The sequence below is a fragment of the Cryptomeria japonica genome, chromosome 6 (assembly GCF_030272615.1).
Source record: "Cryptomeria japonica chromosome 6, Sugi_1.0, whole genome shotgun sequence".
Taxonomy (NCBI): Eukaryota; Viridiplantae; Streptophyta; class Pinopsida; order Cupressales; family Cupressaceae; genus Cryptomeria; species Cryptomeria japonica.
This window is the reverse complement of record NC_081410.1, coordinates 118661519-118683952: the sequence shown is the minus strand read 5'-3', so window position 1 is coordinate 118683952 and position 22434 is coordinate 118661519. Positions and strand designations below refer to the sequence as shown.

The window sequence follows — 22434 nt, the reverse complement described above, 5'->3', positions numbered from 1 at the left end:
GTTTGATTAAAGCATTTGACACTATGCCTAGAAACAAACTGGAGTTGAATGGAAGAGTTAGGAATCCTAGAAATGTACAAGGCATTAGTTCATAGGCTTTATGGTCAAGCTTGAACTAAAATTAGAACAAGGAAAGGGTTTTTAGAATGTTTTGAGAGTGACATCGATGCCAAGTAAGGATGTTCATTATCCCTCACTTTGTTTGGGCTATATATAAATAAATTAGAGAAATGGTTAAACAAATATAGAGGGGGAGGTGTCCACTTAGTCAATTATATAATAAAACTATTCCTAGACATAAATGACCTTATTTTAGTGTCAATAACTACACATAGTTTGAGAGAGCACTTGAGAGCTCTAGAATTGTTTTGTTAAGAGATAGGGATGCAAGTGAACATTGATAAAACCAAGGTAATGCTCTTTTACCTTGTAACAAAAAAAGAAGAAAACAACTTCATATTTGAAGGAAGTTCTTTGCAAGTGGTGGGTGAATAGAAGTATTGTACTCTAGATTTTAACAATAAACTCAGATAAGAGTCTTGTAGGACAAAAATAATACAAGGGGGTTGAAAAGATTTATACTTGCTACAAAGAAGATGCGGAAATACATAATTATGGCATTGAAAAACCAAGAGGACCCTATTAGGGTTTCTTGTCACACTAGTGGTGCCTTATGTGCATTAAATTTGAGACAACAACACATTAGGGTTGAAATGGATACAAATAAACACATTACAAAAGTATTAAATCACAAACAATTTCAAAACTAAAATGTTAATATTATATGATATCTTATTAGTTGATGCAAGTGCTTTCCTATTGAAGACATTGGATTTGATATGATTGCCAAATTATTAAGAAAGAATAGAGAGCATGGAGTCACAATGTTGGCCCAAAATAACACTCGAGGAAAAGTTAAGTAGAAGAAAGAGTGTGTGGAAATGGATGGAGAAATGGAACATTGGCATGCAAGAGTGCCCAAACTCCAATTAGTGCATAAAAAACACGTGACAAAAAAAAGTCAAGACAATCATACAAACAAAGGAACTCATGTGAAAGAGAGATCACTATACTAGTTAATCAAATCCCACATTAGACCATGGGCAAAAAGCTATATACAAGAGTATAAATAAAATGGAAGTGGAAATTTCAATAGCTTAATTAAGGACTACCTTCATCTTAGGTGAGAGACGTGGACAACACTAAAAAAAGATTGCACAAATAGAATATGCAAATTTTGTTCTTTATAGAAACAAAATAACAAGTGAAACATTTAACTTACAAAGTTTTCTCCACCAATACATTAATATTTTGAAATTGACTCTCTGACTATCTTATTTAAAGAAAAGACTACCAACATATCCAAGATAATAATACAATTATTAATAATCAAATATAATTGAAACAACACCTAAATTATTTCTCTCCAATCCTTTAAAAAAACACATGAACTTTATTCAAAAGAATCCATTTGTTTTTTATGCATCCTTATCCGGATGCCCTACTAGGGGAAAGGTTTGTGAATTATATGCCATATTTATGGAGTTGAGTGGAGAACCATGGCAAAAGTTTTAAGTAATACTTGTTCACTAATAGATTTTGGAACGAATCTTACAAGAGGGTTCACCGCTCATGGATTCCCTCGACGTTTCAAGCAATTACACCACAACTGGCCTTTTCCAGTGCTTTCCAATCGATTCCTCTCAAGCACTCCCTTCTTAGCTAGGCTTCAACTGAGGAGCACATCATTTGAGGCTCAGGCGAGAAAGCTGCCTTGTTTTTTGGCAATGGGGGAGCTTGGTCAAGAAGACAAAAATAGCTTAAGTTTTCAAGGGGTTGTTCTGCCAGCTACTGAAATTTATGTGGAAAAGGCTGTTGAGGCCCTCAGAGCTGGGAAGGTGATTGCTGTACCCACTGATACTCTTTATGGACTTGCCTGCGATGCATGGTAAGAACCTGCCCCTTTTTTTCTTTCTCGTACGCATATTTCGATGCTTTTGGCATGGAGTATAATATTTGGCGCTTTTTTCCAAACTCCTATTCTTTTTAAATACAAGTTTTGGCATGAAATGGAACTTTTCTCTCTGATTAACCATTGTTTTTGAACAAGTTTTAGCATGGAATAGAACTTCCGACTCTCTTTTCTTTGACACCCAATATTTTCAAAACAAGTTTTAACATACCATAAAATTCTTGTCTTTTTCTTCTTAACATCCGTTATATTTTTTTAACAAGCTTTGTCATAAACTCTAATCACTCTTTCTTTGCACACTGCAAACCAACACATTCATTTTGAACCAGCAAGGGTTTGAAGCAACGACTAGGAGTGTGAATTAGGGTTTAGTAAAAGTCGAACTAGGTTTTTATTTCAAGCGTCTTTTTAACACAAAATTTAAGTAGGTTTGCAAAAGTGGCAGTAAGGGTTTATAGTTCATATCCTAGGGTTTTGAGAGAGGAATGGAGTCAAGCATCAAGGATAAGGGAAAGGGTGAGTATCCATTCTCATAGCTAGGGAAAAGGGACTTGAGTAAAATCAAGTGTTTGAATTGTCATATGTTCGGTCATTATGCATCATAGTGTTTAGACAAGAATAACCAAGGAAAGCAACAACAAGAGGTAGCAACCCCTGTAGAAACTCAGTTGAATGAGTTTGTTGCCAACTTTGAGGAGTTCTCAATGGTTTTTCGTCTTTTGACTAGCTCGATTCTGAGAATGCTTGGTATGTGGACAATAGGGCCTCTGGGCATATGGTATCAGCTTGGGAATATTTTACCAATTTTATGGAACATAATTTTGGAGTTCAGGTTGAGCTTGGCGATGATGCCACGTGGCCAATTTTATGGAACATAATTTTGGAGTTCAGGTTGAGCTTGGCGATGATGCCATGTGGCCAATAGTTGGAGTTTGTACAATTTCCTTTAAACATAATTTAGCTTGGGAATATTTTACCAATTTTATGGAACATAATTTTGGAGTTCAGGTTGAGCTTGGCGATGATGCCACGTGGCCAATAGTTGGAGTTTGTACAATTTCCTTTAAACTATAGTTAGGAATTTTTGTAGATTTTGATGATGTTTTGTTTGTTCTTGGTCTCAAGAAGATTTTTCTTTTAAGTTTAAGTTATAGAGGATAAGGGCTATGCAATTGAATTCAAGGATCAACAAGTTCTTATCAGACTAAAGGAATCTGGTCTGGATATAGCACAAGTTATAGCTATTAGAGAAGGCAATCTTTACAAGTTATAGGGTGAACCAGTTCTAGCAGCATTGATTGAGTATCATCAATGGTTTAGAGCCTTTTAGCTTGCAAGAAGTTGTAGATCAGTAGGTTTGGTGGGATGTCATGTTGAAGTACACCTCTATCATGACAAACGATGTATGGGATGTTGTGCCAAGACCAGAAGGGAAGTAAATTGTGAGTTCTAGGAGGCTCTTTAATATCAATCATGCTACAGATGGTAGCATGTGATGTCCCCCTAATTGGGAATGCCCTAAATTTGCCCTAATTCTCAATTTCTAAGTAAGTGGGTTTAGAGTGTACCTTCACCTAATTGAAACCCTGCAAACAGATTAGAAATCGTTTACAACAACAATAATTTCAATGAGCTAATTATAATAATTGAACATTAGTATTCCATAGCAGAATTATCAATTCAGTCATAAAGCATTAAACATATTAGGAAAGCTCAACCATAAGAGAGCATGGGAAAGAGTGAATTTAATGGGGTGTCTCAGATCCTCTACCCTAGGTCCAAGAGTGGATATACCATCCCTCTTGGCCTCATGTGGCCCATGCCATCCATATGAGGTGGTCTACCCAGTGAGGGGTCCACTTTCCGTTATCCCCTCATCTTGCCAACCTTTTCCTTTTCCCCACGATTGGTCTCCTTGCACCATGGTAAGGGAATAAGGCTGCAACAGGGTGCCCTGGAATGCCATTTCCTATGGGTTCAAGGGCAGTAGCCTCTGTAACCCCTTGGCCTCATGAACCATCTAGTCCCCTCAAAGAGGTGGCCTACCTAGAGGAGTGCCCCATCACCGTACCCCTCTTACAGGCCTATGTTCCTTCTACCATGACTGTAAATAACAATCCAGCAGTATATGTATATAATGAATCCTAAGCAGTCATACACATACAACACATTATAAACAGTCATAAGCAGTCTGATATGTATTATAACAGTCATATATTATAAACAGCTATAAACAATAGTACAAATTAATCATCAATGAGCAGAAAATATTCATTATACTGTGTATGAAGAACTCATACTCAACCCTCCAATACATTCAAACTGCTGTATGTTTATTTATTAATATTTTATCTCATTCCCTTCTATGATCTGTCCTTTTTTCTTTTTCTTTTCTTCTATTCAATTCCTTACTTACCTGTCTAAGATAACTTACTTCCTGCCTTTTATATTCTTAAGGAGGGACAGGGGAGTCATCTCATTTCCTGTGGGACCCGTCCCTTGGAATGTCATGTCTCTTTGATTGATTCCTTCTTGGAACCCGATTCCTCTTCACTCATGATTATTTTATAGTCATTTATGAAGTTCGCTGGCTTAGACTAATGATAATTGCCTCCTTATTATTCCAATTTCTTCCTCCCTTAATTGCAGCATCATGAAATTGTTGACTAGTCAATGTCTATTATTATATTAATGTTTGTTGTTTGCTGCTTGGTAAATCGCTGATCAGGTGTCCATTCATTTATCCGTTTCTGTTTTCTTTTTTTGTTTGGAGATGGTATGGGGTTAGATTAGTGTCTCCACTATAAAAATTGTGAAGTCTTACTAGTAAGACAGTTTTCTGATCGATAGCAGTTAATTCATGGATTTATTTATTATGTTATTTCTTCTGGGTTATGGACGTGAGAGTGTTTATGGTGGGGATATGACATAGCATTGAAAACTACAAAGCGGGGTTTTAGGTGAGAGGGTTCTCCTTAAAGAAGGGAGTGGACTATGCAAAGACTTTTGGTCCAGGTGCCAGACACTTCCTTTAGAACAATTACGTATTTAATTTCAGTTATAGGTTGGAAAATACATTAGATGGATGTTAAGACAGATTTTCTTAACGGTCTCATTGCAAAAGAAGTGTATAGAGAGCAGCCTTAGAGCTTTGAGGTGAATGGGAAGGAATACCATGTTGGTAGGCGTAGGAATGCCTTGTATGGACTCAAACTTGCACCCAGGGCATGGTATCCAAGGATAAATGAATATCTGCTAAGTTTGGGCTTTAGGAAAAGTGAAGCAAATTCTAATCTTTATTACATAGTCGTTGGACCGATCTGCTTATTTTGATATTTTATGTATAATTTGTTCATTATAGGTGCAAACTGCAAAGCAATTCATTGCAAGGTGCAAGGCAGATTTATTTGTTTAGTTTGAGATGGACATCGACTTAATGTATTACTTTTTGGGATTAGAGGATTGTTAAAGACCAGGTGAGATTTTTCTTTGGTAGGGTAAGTATGTAGTTGAGATCCTAAAGGGATTTCAAATGGAGGATTGTAGACGTGTGGCCACACCTTTGATTACTAATTTGAAGTGTGTAACATCTTCGGATTCAGAGGTGATTGATCCCACATTTTACAAGGAGTTGATAGGTTGCTTGATGTATTTGGTCAACACGAGGCCAAATATATGTTTTGCAGTGAACACCTTGAGTTAGTTCATGGTCAAGCCAAGGCATTAGCATTGGGTAGCAACAAAACATATACTTAGATATGTGAAGAGCACAGTGGAGTATGGTTTGAGATATCTTAGAGATGGTGAAGTTGTAGGGGTATGCATAGACTTTGATTGGGGAGGTAATGCAGTAGATAGGAAGAGCACCTTATGATGTTGCTTTAGCTTGGGTTTAGGGAGGAGTAGACTTCAGTGGCACTAAGCACAATAGAGGCAGCGTATATGTGTAATGTCCCCTATTAGGACTTAACTCAATTTGCCCCAGAGTTCCTAAATGAGGTATAAATTGCCAACTTAATATCTTGATTTAGAGCCTGCACCAGGGTAGTTATTGAAGAAGTTGAAAAATACAACTTCAGAGATCCCAAGAACACCTGCAAGCAAAATACCTGTCACAAGAGAAAAATGGAGGCAAAAAGCAATAATGGCTCTGAAGAAGAAGATTATCATTCAGAGAGGGAATCAATTAATGAAAAAGTACAATACAATCCTTATAAAAGGATATTAGCAACCCTAAAGAAACCCTAAAGGGATAAAGTGTATTTAATAATTAAATACCTACAATATTATTAAATGCCTAAGTTTAGCTTAAGCATAGAGTATAATAGACTAATAATTAAATAAATAATTATTAGCTATAATACAAGATAACTCTTTATCAAAAGATGAATAAACATATAATCCAGCAATGTCACAAATAAAATTCCAATCATCATTCTAATATTCATAATGTACATGTGGGATTCCCTTAAGGCTTAACCCATTAACTTCTCCACATTATTAAACACTATGGGAGATCACACAAGGTGCATTGAGCCTCTCCTTCAAGCCTAGGAGCACAGAACGACACCCGGCATTCAGCCTCCCAGCCCCACCCGGGGTAACTCAACTTGAATGTACCATTATGCTACTGACATTCCTTATATGCACATATCTCCCCTCCATGATGGAACAGCAGATTGGCTGAAGCTTTAAAGGAATCTTCATTATCATTAATTATGCATATCTATATATATTAGAAGCCATAGATTATCTCCATATATTCTTACTTCCTATCAAATGGAAAGCAAGATAATAAATCAGCCAGATCAGAATGCACTATGCTTCATACCAATGACTTGAACAATTATAAGTCTGCAGTCTAGTTTATTAATTATGAAACTCAAAATTTCGTCACGATCCAGTGTCTCATAATTCTGTTTCTTCGGTGCTAGAGAAAATTGTGAAGTCTTATAAATAAGACAATTTTCTCAACATGTGAATGTCTGATCTCATTTTGTTTCTTCCTTATATTTCTATTCCCCTTTTCTATTTGATGCACTTGCTGGGTTTTATTCCATCATGCCTCTCCCTGAATACTGATCTCCAGTATATATATCCAAAGAGTCATGTTCTTCCATGGTCCTGTCCCCTCCTCCTAAGGTGGCGTCTCTTTGCTGCCTTTGACTAAACTGTTAATTGTTATTAATCTTAATTAAATCCTTTCTGTTGTTTATTATTCCTATCCGATCTTGAACGCTTATTCTTTTTTCCTACTTCCATAATTAATGGTTGTTTCATCTCTTAATCACAGTTGTTTGAAGATGGTTTGGTTCCTATATTATTCTTTATGCCACATGAATCGCTTTTTTGACAAGGCTGATCCTTGTAATATCCAGATCGGGGGTGTATACATTGTATTTTATATGTTATCTTTTACTCCTTAGGGTCAGGGCATGACAGCCCACCCTTCCTGATATTGCATGTCCTCAAACAATTTTAAGTTGGGATGATTAAATTAACTCTTCAAAGGAAAGGGATTGGTCTTTGCAATTTCTAACTTTCTTTTTATAAAAATCTTTCATATAATTCACTTCCTCTATGCTACTTTGATATTATCATAAGTCAATTTGAACCGCTTAAGACAAGTTTTCTCTTATCTTTCTTTTCTCACCCCTTGAGAATGTAAATGATTGATTTCAATTAACCCAATGTATGCACAGCATCTTGGATTTTTCTTTGTGTTAACACAAGAACATATATTAAGATGAAGATTAGAAGCATGACACACATCTAAGATTTTAAAGGAATGAATTTATGTTCCCTTTTTTTGGTTTCCTTAAATGCATATTCTGTAACTAGTTCAATCATAAGGTTTCCAGACTTCATCTCTTTCATATGTATGGTATTAGAGTTTGGTCTTGAAAAATAGAAGAAGAAAGATTGTTACCATGTTCTTATCTGCTTATTCTTTTTTTTTTTGATATTGTACATGTTGCAATAGTGTATTAGGAGTTTTGCTGGACCAAGAATTTCGTTCATTCTTGGATGGATTGGCCATTTAAATATGAATAAATTTGAATGAGTCTTTGACAGTGATATCTCACTGTTATTGACTATCTCCTGTTCCTTTTTGAGGTCCCGGATATAAATATATATATATATATGTGAGCGTTGACCTTTTATAGCATACATCTGACTTGTGGAGATTGTCACCATGAACTTTTGTTCAGTAATTTCAGTCAATGTCTTTCCATGTAAAAGTTCCTACAACTCAATTGTATGGTGTACTAGAGATGGATACCATAGAAATTGATTTTTGTTAAGGACATGCCTGCATGCTGATCATATTTTGCAACGACCCAGGACAATGTTTTGATTTGTTAGTTTCAATATACTATTAAAGAGTTGGTATTCAATATTCTTCATAATAGCAGCAGACTGAGATGAGCATATGACAGTTTGGTGTCAAGTATGATGGTTAAAATATATGACAGATTAGTATCGAACTTAATAGACTATGGCAGTCAAACCAGTGACAGATTTATGTTAATGTTAAATGATATGCTTTTCGTCAAATTTATCATCTTGCAAGCAGTGATGGATTGACTACTTTGGATTAGGAATGCACACTGGAATGCATTTATGGTGGTTTATAGGCTAACTTACTATGCTCATCGAGTTCTTACATTCACTTTTTGGTGTTTGGGCACTTGTATTCTCACACCTTTTTCTTTGGCATACACCTTATAGACTTTCATGGCATTATTATGTTCAACAATCCCTATGTTGTGTTTGACTAGTGTCTTACCAGTGTTATTTAAGGGACTGTGAGATCCCTGTTTGCAAAAACATGCACCCTGCTTCTTTGAATGCAAGAGTATAGCACGCATAAAACACTTACCGGATAAACTTGTTGAGAACACACTAAACATGATGCGACACATATTTGAGACATAAGGCGTACATTAGGAAGGCATATAAACACTTGAACTAATTATGCTGAAAACATGAGGGAAACACACAAATAAAGGTGCACATATAAAACACACCCATTAGTCATGAAGCAAACACTTAAAGCATGAAGTATACACATGGATACACATAAGGCATGATTCATGCACACAAATACACATAAGGCATAAAGCATGGAGCGTATACATGCAAAGCATGAATCATACACATGAATACACATAAGGCATAAAGCATGGAGTATACACATGAATGCACATAAGGCATGAACACACAAATAAAGATGCACATATAAAACACACCCATTAGTCATGAAGCAAACACTTAACACATGAAGTATACACATGAATACACATAAGGCATGAATCATACACACGAATACATGTAAGGTGTAACGTATGGAGCGTATACATGTAAAGCATGAATCATACAGACAAATACATGTAAGGCATAAAGCATGGAATATACACATGAATGCACATAAGGCATTGATCATACCCACCAATACACGTATGACGTAAAGCATGAAGTGTATACATGAATACATGTAAAGCATGGATCATACTCATGAATACACGTAAGACAAAAAGCATGGAGTATTCACATGAATACACATAAGGCATGGATCATATAAAGAATGGATCATATAAAGACGTAAAGCATAGAGTATACACATGAATATATGTAAGATGTGAATTATACACATGAAGGCATGAAGCATGCATAATTTCACAAAGGCATGAAGCATACATGTAACGCATGAAATAATATACATAATCATATGCAAGGCATGAAGCATACATGTAAGGCATGAAGTGTTTATGCTAAACATGAAGTATAAATTCACGTAGGGCATGAAGTCATATAAATACATGCCAAGCATGAAACATACATTTGAAAGGCACACCATATAGAAGTGCAATGTTGGCCTACTTGTTTTTATTTTTGGACTGAGTTTATAGATTGCTTTCTTAAATCTTCAAATCTTTTTGAATAGAATGCATCTTATTGTTTTAGCTTTACCCTGCAAGCTGGCAGGATAAAGGCTCTGATACCAATTGTAATGTCCCCTATTAGGACTTAACTCAATTTGCCCTAGTGTTCCTAAATGAGGTATAAATTGTCATCTTAATAACTTGATTTAGAGCCTGCAACCATGTTAGTTATCAAAAAATGAATAAACATATAATCCAACAATGTTACAAATAGAATTCTAATCATCATTCTTATATTCATAATGTACGTGTGGGATTCCCTTAAGGCTTAACCCAATAACTCCTCCACATTATGAAGCACTATGGGAGATCATACAAGATGCCTTGAGCCTATCCATCTAGCCTAGGAGCACCGAATGACACCCGCCATTTGGCCTACCAGTCCCACCCGGGGTTACTCAACTGGAATGGTCCATTATGCTACTTGCATTCCTTATATTCACATATCTCCCCTCCATAATGGTACGTCAGATTGGCTAAAGCTTTAAAGAATCTTCATTATCATTAATTATGCATATTTATATATATTAGAAGCCATAGATTATTTGCATGTATTCCTACTTCCTATCAAATGGAAAACAAGATAATAAATCAGCCAGATCAGAATGCACTGTGCATCATACCAATGACTTGAACAATTATAAGTCTGCAGTCTAGTTTATTAATTATAAAACTCAAGATTTCTTTTTGATCAAAGGTTTTATAATTCTGCTTCTTCGATGCTAGAGAAAATTGTGAAGTCTTATAAATAAGACAATTTTCTCAACATTGAATGTCTGACCTCATTTTGTTTCTTCCTTATATTTCTATTCAATGCACTTGCTGGGTTTTGTTCCTTCATGCCTCTCCTCGAATACCGATCTCCAATATGTATATCCTCTTCCTTGGGAAATGGAAGAGTCATGTACTTCCATGGTCCCGTTGCCTCCTCCTAAGGTGGCGTCTCTTTGCTGCCTTTGACTGAACTGTTAATTGTTATTAATCTTAATTAAATCCTTTCTGTTGTTTATTATTCCTATCCGATCTTGAATGCTTATTCTTTTTTCCTCCTTCCATAATTAATGGTTGTTTCATCTGTTAATCGCAGTTGTTTGAAGATGGGTCGGTTCCTATATTATTCTTTATGCCACATGAATCGCTTTTTTGACAAGGCCGATTCTTGTAATATCCAGACTGGGGTGTATGCATTGTATTTAATATGTGGTCTTTTCTTCCTTTGGGTCAGGGCATGACAATATGGAAGCTAGTACCACTAGTTGTGAGGTCATCTGGCTTTGCAAGTTGCCTGTAGGCTTATTTGATTAGAAATTGGATCCCACAATCATTCACTGTGATAATTAGAGTTTTGTCAAAACTCTCGGGGAATCCAATGTTTCATTACAGATCCAAGTACATAGAGATTAGATGTCACTTCATCAAAGACATGGTTTAGAAGGCAGTGATTAAGCTCCAATACATTTTCACTAACTAAGAGTAACCTATATTTTGACCAAGCCCTTAGCAAAAGGGAAGTTTGAGGCATTTAGAGACAAACTTGGATTGGTGTAGAATTTATTCCTTACTAAGAGGGAGTATTAACTTTTGCACAAGTTCAATGTGAATGTGTGGGGAAAAGTTCAAGTGGTTTGAGTTAGTCTATTTTGCATTTTACTTTGAAGGACTAAAGTGAAATTTTTTTATTTAGCTAAATAAGTCTAAAATGTAATTATTCATTAGTTACTTAGACTTATCTTCCATCTCATCCTTATAAGTGATAAAGATGCTTTTTGTAAATAAAGCTGATTTTTGGGGATTAGATTTTTAGCGGAATAAGTATAAAGATAGGAGCAAGATAGAAATTTAATACATAGTTCGTCTTCGAAGGGATGAAAGACTAAGTTTTGGAAGGATTGAAAAACTGCATGTAATAGAAAAATTCATGTTGATTTTTGTGCTGCTGTGAGTTGTATTAGTTGTGGAGGTTGCCTTGTAATTTTTTCAAAGGAGTGAAAGATTGATTTGAAGGTGTAATTATTTGTTTATGTTTCTTCATTTTGAAGTTTTCATTATTGTCTGATTCATGCAATATTATTTAGCATTAGCACATAATCACCAGGTACTTTGAAAATTCTTCAAAAGCTAATAGTTGTGAGAAGAGAAGAGAAAAATTGTGAGAAGAAAATGAGACTATCAAAACTATATCATTTGATGTAATTTTAGCATTCATTGTTTGTTTTCACAAATCCTTTTGATTTTTTTTCCTTTGAAGTTTCAAACTTAGACGGTTTTCTGCTGGTTTAAAATGTTTCTAGCTGTTTTTGATTTAAACAAAAAATAATTGCGAGGGTTATTATAGTGATGAGATTGAGATTCAACAAACAAGCTATAGAGGTACTTGGGATTCTTTTGGGGTTGGGAATGTTGTTGGTGAAGTGAAAAGTAACCCATTTGAATGCAAATAAGCCATAGAGCTACTAGGGGTTCTTTTGGTTGTGGGAGTGTTGCAGGTGAAGTGAAAGTAGCCCATTTGAATGCACCTCCACTATCTTGAAAACTTTTGGAAAGGGCCCATTCAATCCCAAAAACCACTTTTGCATTTTGCAACTCCTATAAACAAAGGCGAGTTTTTTTTTTTCAGAGAGGAATAGACATTGGTTATGCCATGTGTACAGGAAGGATTGCAAGGGTAGCTATTCAAGGGTTTGCAATCATCTATTGCTCTTGTGAACAAATGATCCTAGCTAAGAAGGCCAAGGTGTCTAGGTTGTACATGGAGGGTGAGGCAAGAAATAAGGGTTTGCCAATATAGAGTATGCAGTCTATTATGCCTATCAATATCATGGAAGTTCAAAGTCAAAGTGGAGAGGGATTTACCAAAGAAAAGAGAAGGACTAATGGTGTTACGAGGATGTTGAATGTGCAATCATTAGAAAAGGTATATTCTTTTGTTGCTAAATTTATTTTTGCCTATGCCATCCCATTTCATGTAGCACTTTCTTCCTAATTCAAATAAATGTTGAAAAAGACAAAATGTCATTGGTTCCTCATATGTTCCCCTTGGAGAACGTAGACTATTTACTATAAGAATAATTAATTTTTTTAGTCAGTTGCCTTTTTAGTTGTTCTATTAACGGTCGTTTAGTTGGTCATTTAGCTTTTTAGTTTGTTTAGTCGTTTAATTGAAACTATTGCTTCTGTAATGTCCCCAATTTTTAAGGTGACATTTAATTAAATTGATTTCTATTTAGTTATCAAAATATAAATAAAATATTCATATGATGACCTAATATTAATTAATTTAGTTAAAAGAAACAATAAAATAATAATATATTATATAAGGTCACTTTATTTAATAAAGTTCTCTCGTCGGCCTGACCTTCTAGATGTTTCCTGGATGGCTTTATAAGGAAGTCCTGGGGTTGTAGCAAGGGCATGCTTGTTTTGATAAAACGTTTTATGATTTCTAGAGACAGAAACCTTCAGGAGTTGGACAGAAGGGTTGGACAAAAACCTGACTCTTCCGAAGAGGTGGATTTGCAACAGAGTTCACAGCTGTGCAAATCTGTGAAGTCTCCTTTGGAGACAAATTTACAGTAATAAGCGATCTTAATAAGAGTAGGAGAATAAATTATTTCATCTTTCAGCTATAGTCTGAATCTTTATAAGTTGCCGTATATTTTGTATCTGCCCGTTATTAATATTTCTGTGAAATAATAGAGTGTGGCCATGGCTTTATGAATATTGGGATTATTGTGCGAAGTTGTGGGTTTAACCATTGATGGCAACCTTTCTAATATTCCAAATGATTGGCGATAGAAGTTTGATATCTATAATAAGTGGTGAACATTTGGAAGGCCAAATATCAAATATATGATGTGTCATGAATACTCGATATAAGCTGACTATCGTCTATATTCAGCCATGGTTTGAATAAGATTATTTTGTTATTGCTTGGACAACTCAGCTGCTTGGTTCCATATAAGGGCAACATATTAAGGTTTTTGGTGCATGATATTATTGAGCTATTTTCGTGGCTTCTACCAAGGTCGGCATCATTCATGAAGGCGTGGCTTCCTGTTGTTGATTTTCTGAGAGTCGAAGGCATATATATTAATTGCAGAGGTTGGAGAACAGAACCAGAATGATATCGCCGAGTTTCCATGTGTGCACATAGACATATTTTCCAGGTGCGATAATTTTCCATAAGCTGCGGGAGTCTATTGTGGAACTTATGTGCTGAAGCACCTCCCAACGCTGAAGCAAATACATATATCGTGAGTCTCAGAAGTCCATACAAAAAAGGAGTTACCATCAAATGATAGTCCTTAACAAGAAGCATTTGTGGTATGTTCCTTATTGTTAAGAATTCATTGGCTTATGAGACTGCAGAGCTGTAATAATTGTATTATTTATTTAGGCCCTGAATTTCTGGTTCTATTGCAATTTTGTACACAAGCTCTGAAAGACATATATGCAATATCTGAAGCAAGTGTAACAGCAGAATCGAATCTAATATAATTTCTAATTGTTTTCACTCATTTGTGTCATTTGAGGATTTTGCTATTATTACCATTTAGGGATTTTACAGCTTCTTTTATAAGAACACATAGTTTGCTTTTTAGATTTTAGCTTTTTAGCTTTATTTAGCGTTTTATGTGTTTTAGCTTCATGTTGAAGCTTTAGATTAACAGTTCAGTCTGTTTAGAACACCACCTTGTAATTTCTTTATATATGTTTTATATTCGTAATTAATTTATTCAAAGATCATTCATTTATTTTTCATGTACCATCCTCCTTAATAAGAAAGTTGTAGGTGAGCTTGTTGATGGAAGACTTGAGGTGAACTTGGCTAAGGATGGGCAACTCAATTATCATGGATGGGTGGATTGATATTTGACAACCACTCATCAATATTATAGTTATATCTACAGTTGACTCTTATTTTCTTCTAGCTGTATAGAGAAACACAAGGATGCAGACTTCCAATTTTAGATTTTGAAGTCAGCAAGAAGTTACTTTGTTAGAGCATATGATTTGGCCTTTGGGTGATCATTGACTTGGATGAAGCTGATTCATTGGCCTATTTATGTGGTAATGACAGGGGGCAGGATTGCTATATGCATGAGCGGTTTTGTAGTTATAGTCATTCTTAGATGGGTTGTGAAAAGATGCATGCATGGCAGGCAAACATTCAAGTGTTTTTGTTATAATTGTTTTAGTTAGAAGGCAAAGTAATGGGATTGTTAGAATTTAAAAAACTGCAAGTTGCTAGATGTGATTGTAGGGCTGGTAATTATTCTTGGATCATTGTTGAGTGAAAATGAAGCATTAGGGATGGAGGAGACAAGTGATGAGCGCATGGATGAGTCGTTGTTGAAGGCAACCATCCATCACTCTTAGGATTATGTAGTCTCTTTGTAGTTTGTAGGTGTAGAGAGGTAGTAGGCAGTAGAGGGTTGATAAATAGTTGGTGTGTGCAGCTTGGCGGAGTAGTAGCCCTTAGAGGTTGTCATAGGTTCTTTGGATTGGAAGCCTCTCTAAAATCCTAGAGATCTTGTGTTAGTTCTTTGGTTGGCAACTTATAGAAGTGGACTGCTGCAAGTGCAAGGTTGGTGCTTGTGGTTGCCTAGGAGAATGACATGAATCAGAGTTTAGGTTGAGTGAAGAGATGGACCTTGACTTTGCAAGTTGTGGAGGAGGTTCTTGCATTAGTTGATTGAATGAATGCTGGCTGGTAGATGTTTTTGGAGGTAGCAAATGCTAAACTGTTGGGGAAGACATTGCGTCTGATCAGAAAATTATGTCAGTCAGTGGAGGTAGAGGGTGTAGTGCAGAGATTGTAGGCATCTAGATTTAGCACTAGAGGAAGTGCAGGTCATGTTCATTCTTAGGCCCATTTTATGGATGTGAGAAGCTTAGCACAAGGTGCAGAGCCTTGCAAGTCCATGAGGCAATGCATTCACATTTAAGACTGAGAATTAATGACATGAGGAGCATAGCTCATTCTTTTGAGATTGTTTTGCCGATTTGAGGGTTTTACTTGAGTTATCTTGTATTGCATTTTTGTCTTGTGTGTGATATCGTTTTATGTTCCAAATTTGAGATGTTTTTGTTTTATTCCTTTAATGCATATGCATAGGATGTAGGTGATGGATGCTAGGTTCTATCCATCTCAAGAGTTGAGTATTGCCATTGGTGTATCTGAAGGAATGCACATGCTTCTAGCATTACGTTTGTCTGAGGAATGGTTCTCAAGGTTTTGGTTATTAAATTAGTCTAGGTGATTGATAGTATAGACACCAATCTTAGGTTAGGCAAAACCATAAGACATCATGATTATGTTTATCTGGTTATAAGATGACTCAGATGCTTGATGGGATATGGAAATCTTTTCAATAGTTACATGTGTTGTGTGCAATTACTCTTTATGTCCTTGTCAATGATGATGACACAATTAGTATGGGATGCTTGTCTCAACATCACAGTTGATAAGGAACCAGGGAAAAGGATGGGACCTTGGTGTAGTATGGGATGCACCAATTTTCTTCTATTCAACTGGGATTTAGTGAAAGGCTTATGTGTTAGTGAACCATGTAAAGAGGAAGATGCTAATAGTAAGGTTGCAACCACTTCCTTTTTGCTACCTAGTCCCTGAGTGTACATGTGATGACGTTCAAGTAATTTACATTGTGTATATGTTTTGTATGTGTGAGTTAATCATAGTGTATATGTATGTGTGCGATAGCCAATCACACTGTACCTGATGCATGTACAGGCTAGTCACACCATGTATATGTGATCTATCCGTGGGTTAGTCACATTGTGTATATGATATCTATGCATGAAGTAGTTATCCTGTGTTTATGTGATGTATGCACAAGTTAGTAACATTGTGTATATGTGTTCTATGCATGAGTTAATCACTATGTGATCATTGTGATGTATGCATGAGCTGTTTCCTATGTAGATTATGTAGGTTTATGCATCAATTTTGCTGTGGAACTGACATTTGATTGGAATGCATTGGCTGTCATACTATTGCATGTGGATTGAAATAGAAATATAAGCTCAATTAATGATTGAGGTTGAAGATCTCATCCCCGTTGTGCGGATGAAGATTTTCTGTTTTTATATTTGAATTATGATGCCTTCGATTCCCAGAAAGGGATAATGTAGGCAGGACCATCTTGAATGAAACGTTGAGTAATATGTCTAGGTCTAGGGATTGGTTGTGCTATGAGTTTTTCCATTGTAGTGCAAGATTGTACATTGTGTTATAGAGCTACCACCCTGCTATGGTTTGGTAAAGTTACGAGATCAGCTCGTCTAATTGGAAAGAAGTTGCTTGGTTGATTAAGAGCATAGTGAAGGTGTGATGAAACTGGTTAAAAAAAAAAAAAAAAAATTGGAAGTAACCAAGGGAGGCTATTACACAAAAGCTCAGAGGTATCACAAAGAAGCACAAGAGTTCCCATCGGACACTGATGGACCTCAAAAGTTTTGAAATTGCCAGTTTCTTACCCTTGAAATTGATCAAAGTAACAATTGCCCGAATTCTAAGCCCAAAATGCAAGAGCTTGTACCACATAAGCTTCAGCCAATTTTTTTGATACAAATTTACTTGCCAAAAGTTTAATTACAAGTCTGCGCATCTTGAAGTAGTACATTAAATTACGAAAGTAATTGGGTTGTCTCTAGCCCATACAACAAATTTGCATTTTGGACTGTCATTTTCTGAGTGTTGTTGATGTTTGGATTGCAGGTAACTACTCTTTATTAGTAAATCATTTGATAACCACATTTCAACGAAATTTGTAAACATGTTTATTGTGCTATTATCTCTAGAACGTTGGGTAAGATTTAAGTCCTTGATTGTGAGTGAAATGAAGCAGTTTGAAGAATGCATTCTAGCATAAATGCATAAAATTCATAAGCTTGCTGCAATTCAAGAATTCTTCTCGTTCTGTCTGATCATTCATGCATGTTAAACAACTTGTTTACTAAATGGGATGCAGCCCTTTAGTAAATGTGTGAATCTCTTTTGAATTTCTTTTGTTCTTGAATATGTGTTCAGTTCTTCAGCAGCAGTCCAAAAGATATATGAAATTAAAGGGCGCAGTATTACAAGTCCTCTTGCAGTATGTGTCTCTGACGTGCTGGATGTTGACCGCTTTGCAATAACCTCTCATTTGCCAGATGGGCTTCTTCAGTGTCTTCTTCCTGGGCCTGTCACTTTGGTTCTGGATCGGGGTCTGTAATTCTAGCAATATGAACTGATTTTATAAATTAGAAAATTCTGTTTCAAGAGCTGGATATTTTCAAAATTTAGTTGCCAATTAGATCAAAAGGGAAATTAAGCTAATTTCAAATTCACAATCTAGTTCAATCAATTCTACCAACAATCTAATGCTCTAGATACTGTTTGACAGTGCAGGCCAAGAAAGTTTGCTTGAGAAGTCCCTAAACCCTGGAATAGATACCATAGGAATCCGAATACCAGAATGTGACTTTATACGAATGATAGCTCAAGATTTTGGAAGTGCTCTTGCACTTACCAGTGCTAATCAAAGTGGACACTCAAGTACAGTTTGCATTGAAGAATTTAAGCAGCTGTGGCAAGAATGTGCTTATATTTTTGACGGAGGCCAACTTCCAGTTGGACGTGCAGGCTCAACAGTCATAGATCTGACCAGACCTAACTTGTACAAAATACTTAGGCCTGGAAGGTAATCCTGTTATTAAGACTTACTGGTTGAATGTTGGCATTAGTAATCAGTGATAGAATTTACAATATCGATAACTTTGACTGCTTATAATGTTTTAGCTGTTTATTACTTAAGTTATTCTTTTGCAGTGCTTTGAAGGAGACGACACAAATCCTTGATAGATTCGGTTGGAAAGAGACCAGCTAAGCATGCTAGGTAGTACAATATGGAGCAAATATTCCCCTATGTTGAACTTCTCTTGTATAATATTTATTAAATTAATGTTTTCTCATCATTGTTACAATGTTTATTGGCCATGTTCCTCTGCATCTAACTATGCATTTAGGCCATCCATTTGTTTCTCCATATTTCAAATGGTTAGCCGTAAACATTGATTTCCTTAATTTATTATTTTATATAAATGAGCCATTCTAATGCTGCTATCTTTGATCCCTAAGGTGTTAATTGGTGTAAGAAAGCAAATTGGTGCGATATAACAAGCATCAAATAACCAGTCTCTGAATTAATAAAAATGAAAAAATGCTAGTACAATTTACACATTATCTTTTAGTTTGTATCAAGTACTAAGAATATGCACCTAATAATTGGACAGAGATCAATAAAATCTGCCCGAGCAAGAGTTCTATTCTTTATTGAATGAAAAAAAACATTTTTAGGTAAATTTAGACGTTAATTGCCTTTTTCATTAGTGGTTATTTATTATATGGACAATAATTACTCATCAAATCAGAATACAATTGAAAATCAACTGCACTTGAAATTTGAATGAAAATTTTGTAGCTAATTTTTATATACTCCATCATTGCAATGTTTTTCTGACAGCCCTTAACAGGGTCCATCAGGCCTAAAAAGCAAATCAACCATTTGTGTTTCAAAGCACTACTAATACATGTGAGCATATTGAAGGCAAAACCACTAAGCACTTCAAAAGGCAAATTACTTTATGAATTTATGATAGGAAAGTATTTACTGCAAACTTTCAAAATGTTTTAGAGTTGTGGGCAGCATACTTGCTACTTTAGGTGTAGCTAATAAATAGTGGAGTACCAATGCTTGGGTGTATTTAGCATATCGAAAGAAAAATGTGCTTTTTAGGGTTATTTGCAGAAGATACCAAATCGGTGCATTGAGTTTTATTTGTACGTGCACCAAATATTGTTGAAATGAAGTCTAATTATTTTAGTTTTTTATTTTTGGCAAGTTTAGTTAACACTATCTTTTTACTATAGTATAACTGAATTTAATTATATTAAGCAATATTAAATAAATCCAGTGTATCTATTCGATTCAATTTATAGGTTAAATGCATTAAAATAGATTGAATTTGCTTAACTTTATTGTAAAAAATGTTTCACTTCATACTCCATGCAATGCTCTCTGATCTCCATGGATTGGATTTGCACTTTATATGATTAAAAATTTGTGCAACTTTAATGAATGCCTAGTTAGGATGCCTAAAATTTTTGAGACATAGACAAGGTACGTGAGTTGCTTGACAAAAAACCTAATATTAACAAGGCTTTAAGGAGGTAAGTTTCAATGGCCTTGTTGTAATAGTCTAGAAAATTTCATTAAGTATAAAATAACACATTGCTTACTTGCTTTGAATTTTAGAGTTGGGAAAAGGTTAGGGTCACCAATCAAACTATAATGGTAAATGATTTTCTATGATATCAATTGTAACGGCTATTTCTTATCACCACAACATTCACAAAAAGTTGTGCTCAAAAATCAATAAAGACGAATTTATACACAAACTCGCTCTTGGATGATTTCAATTGTGATCAACTCTTTGAAGCTTATAGTGTGGAGCCTTTATTATATGATGAACTTGCACTTGGGTTGGGTTTTGGAAACAACACTTTTCAAATATATTTAATATGAGAACTCCTTTATTTGTATTTGAAGTGGATTCCTACTTTGTAATGAAATTAATATGGTATGTTGTAGATGTTGAAATTAAGGTAATCTTTTGAAGGGTTCAACTGATTGAACTAAGAAATATTCATACCATTATTAGACAATTAAATGCTGAGGATTGTTCCAAGTTTAAAGACTCAAAATGCATATTGTTGTTGTATTTGCTTGCTTTCTAGTCACATGACCGTGATATTCAAAGACGTGAGTTTATGATGTTCCAAATCTTATGAGCATTGAAATATGCTTATATAGGGTTGATTTGAAAACTTATTATAGCTATATGAGACCACTTATTTTTGACCATTGAGTTCTTGTTTGGTTTTGAGTGGCAAGTACAATATGGTCTAGCAAGTGAATAGAGTATTATGAGAATACCAAGTTACACCTTAAGGTACATAAAGTTGGAAGGTTAAGAATGCTATTATTTTTGGTAAGTGTACATCTTCATGTGATGATTTGATGGATCAATTTTGCCATTGTCTTGGGAATACTCAAGAATTGTTCATTTTGAAACAAGATTATAATTGTTGTTGTGAGTCTTCTAAAGTCTTAGATAGCCTTTATGTGTGACCTTGTTGATGTGTGTTGTGTTCCTAATTCAAAAGAATGTCTTAACACAATATCAATTATGATATCAATATCATCAAATCATATTATAGAAGGACATCTTTGTAGAAACATTTAGAGCTTATGTAATTATTGCATTAAGAAGATATTGCGATTGCTTTTGTGTATATTTGGATACTATTGATTTTGGCTCTATTAGCAAGCATTGGTATGAAATTGGATGGAAAGTGGGATTTAGGGTTTTTTGAGTTAAATGTATCTATTCTCCCTTTCCACTGCTGATAGTATATTGTATTAGAGACTTATTTTGCTATTACTTTGGATATTGTAGTAAGCTTCAACTATGAAATTGTTGAGAACTTTGTTTTGTGGGTAGTCTCCTTAGAGATCTAGTTGACTATTTATGCATCTATTTGTTTCAATTAGTTTATGATTTAGTTATAATTCTTTAATCATCTTAAGGTTTCCTTTCTAAATTCATTTTCTAGTTACAATAAAATGAAAAAAATTCTAGAATGTTCCTTTCTCTCAAGATGGAGTCAAGACTATTACTCATGGATCTCTTAAAGGATATTATGAGGTTTGAATTATTAGAGAAGAAATTCATGTTACTAAAATTATTGAAGAACCACTTAGGGGTGCTATTGCTTCTTAAAAAGTCTACTTGAGAACGCTAATAGAGAATTACTATTAGGATCCTCAATATTTTCACATCTCCCAAGGGCATTGAGTATTTTTTTTTCTATCTTTAGTGACTTGCATTGCTAATCAAACAAGGTTTTTTGTTTTCTTTCTCACTATAGTTGATGTAAGAACACATCAAGTAATGTTGCTATCTTTAGTGCGCAAGGTTGAACCTATTGATTGATACACACTAATTAGATTTTTTACAATAGTTCTTTCACCATTGGTCTTGGATGATCTTAAGCCAAGGATCTTCATAATGCCTCTAAACTTGATATTTTTAATCATTCCATGAAACAATTGTCACCTCCCACTTTCATGCTCTCAAAATAGTGTTTCCATATTGTGTTGGCAATTCTCGTACTAGTGTGATTGGAAATTTTGTCAAGCATTGGTTTCAAAATGTTTTCATCTATATTAATTAGATACTTTGGCCTTTTAGGAGTAATTCCAGGAGGTGTTATGATTGGTTTGTGTTCTTGGTTTACATTTGGTACATTTGATTAATCAATCCTTGTCTCAATATGTGTGATGATTAGTGCTTGTTCTTGGTTTGCTTTCGGTAAATTTGATCCATAATTTCTATCCTTAATAGGTGTTTCAGTATTTGATTCTACATTAAAATTAACTAGTATAGATG

The 22434-nt window shown here is 35.0% G+C and overlaps 1 protein-coding gene across 2 annotated transcripts; it reads left to right on the top strand.

Moving 5' to 3' along the window:
- Window positions 1-1491: 1491 nt before the first annotated feature.
- On the top strand, window positions 1492-19054 carry LOC131054403 (uncharacterized). 2 transcript variants are annotated; one of them, XM_057988917.2, is made up of 4 exons: window positions 1499-1948; window positions 17972-18147; window positions 18332-18623; window positions 18752-19054. In XM_057988917.2, the coding sequence occupies exons 1-4, from the start codon at window positions 1560-1562 to the stop codon at window positions 18807-18809; spliced, it is 915 nt and encodes a 304-aa protein (XP_057844900.1). In that variant the 5' UTR covers window positions 1499-1559; the 3' UTR covers window positions 18810-19054. The 2 variants fall into 2 exon arrangements, with proteins under 2 accessions (XP_057844901.1, XP_057844900.1); XM_057988918.2 differs by lacking the exon at window positions 17972-18147 and having other exon boundaries at window positions 1492-1948; window positions 18327-18623.
- The last annotated feature ends 3380 nt before the right edge of the window (window positions 19055-22434 follow it).

Excerpts from the sequence above, each read along its gene's own strand:
- LOC131054403 (XM_057988917.2), top strand. The coding sequence starts at position 1,560 with ATGGCAAAAGTTTTAAGTAATACTTGTTCACTAATAGATTTTGGAACG. Across the intron at positions 18,148-18,331 it reads CACTTTGGTTCTGGATCGGG|GCCAAGAAAGTTTGCTTGAG; the intron begins GTCTGTAATTCT and ends TTGACAGTGCAG. Across the intron at positions 18,624-18,751 it reads AAAATACTTAGGCCTGGAAG|TGCTTTGAAGGAGACGACAC; the intron begins GTAATCCTGTTA and ends ATTCTTTTGCAG.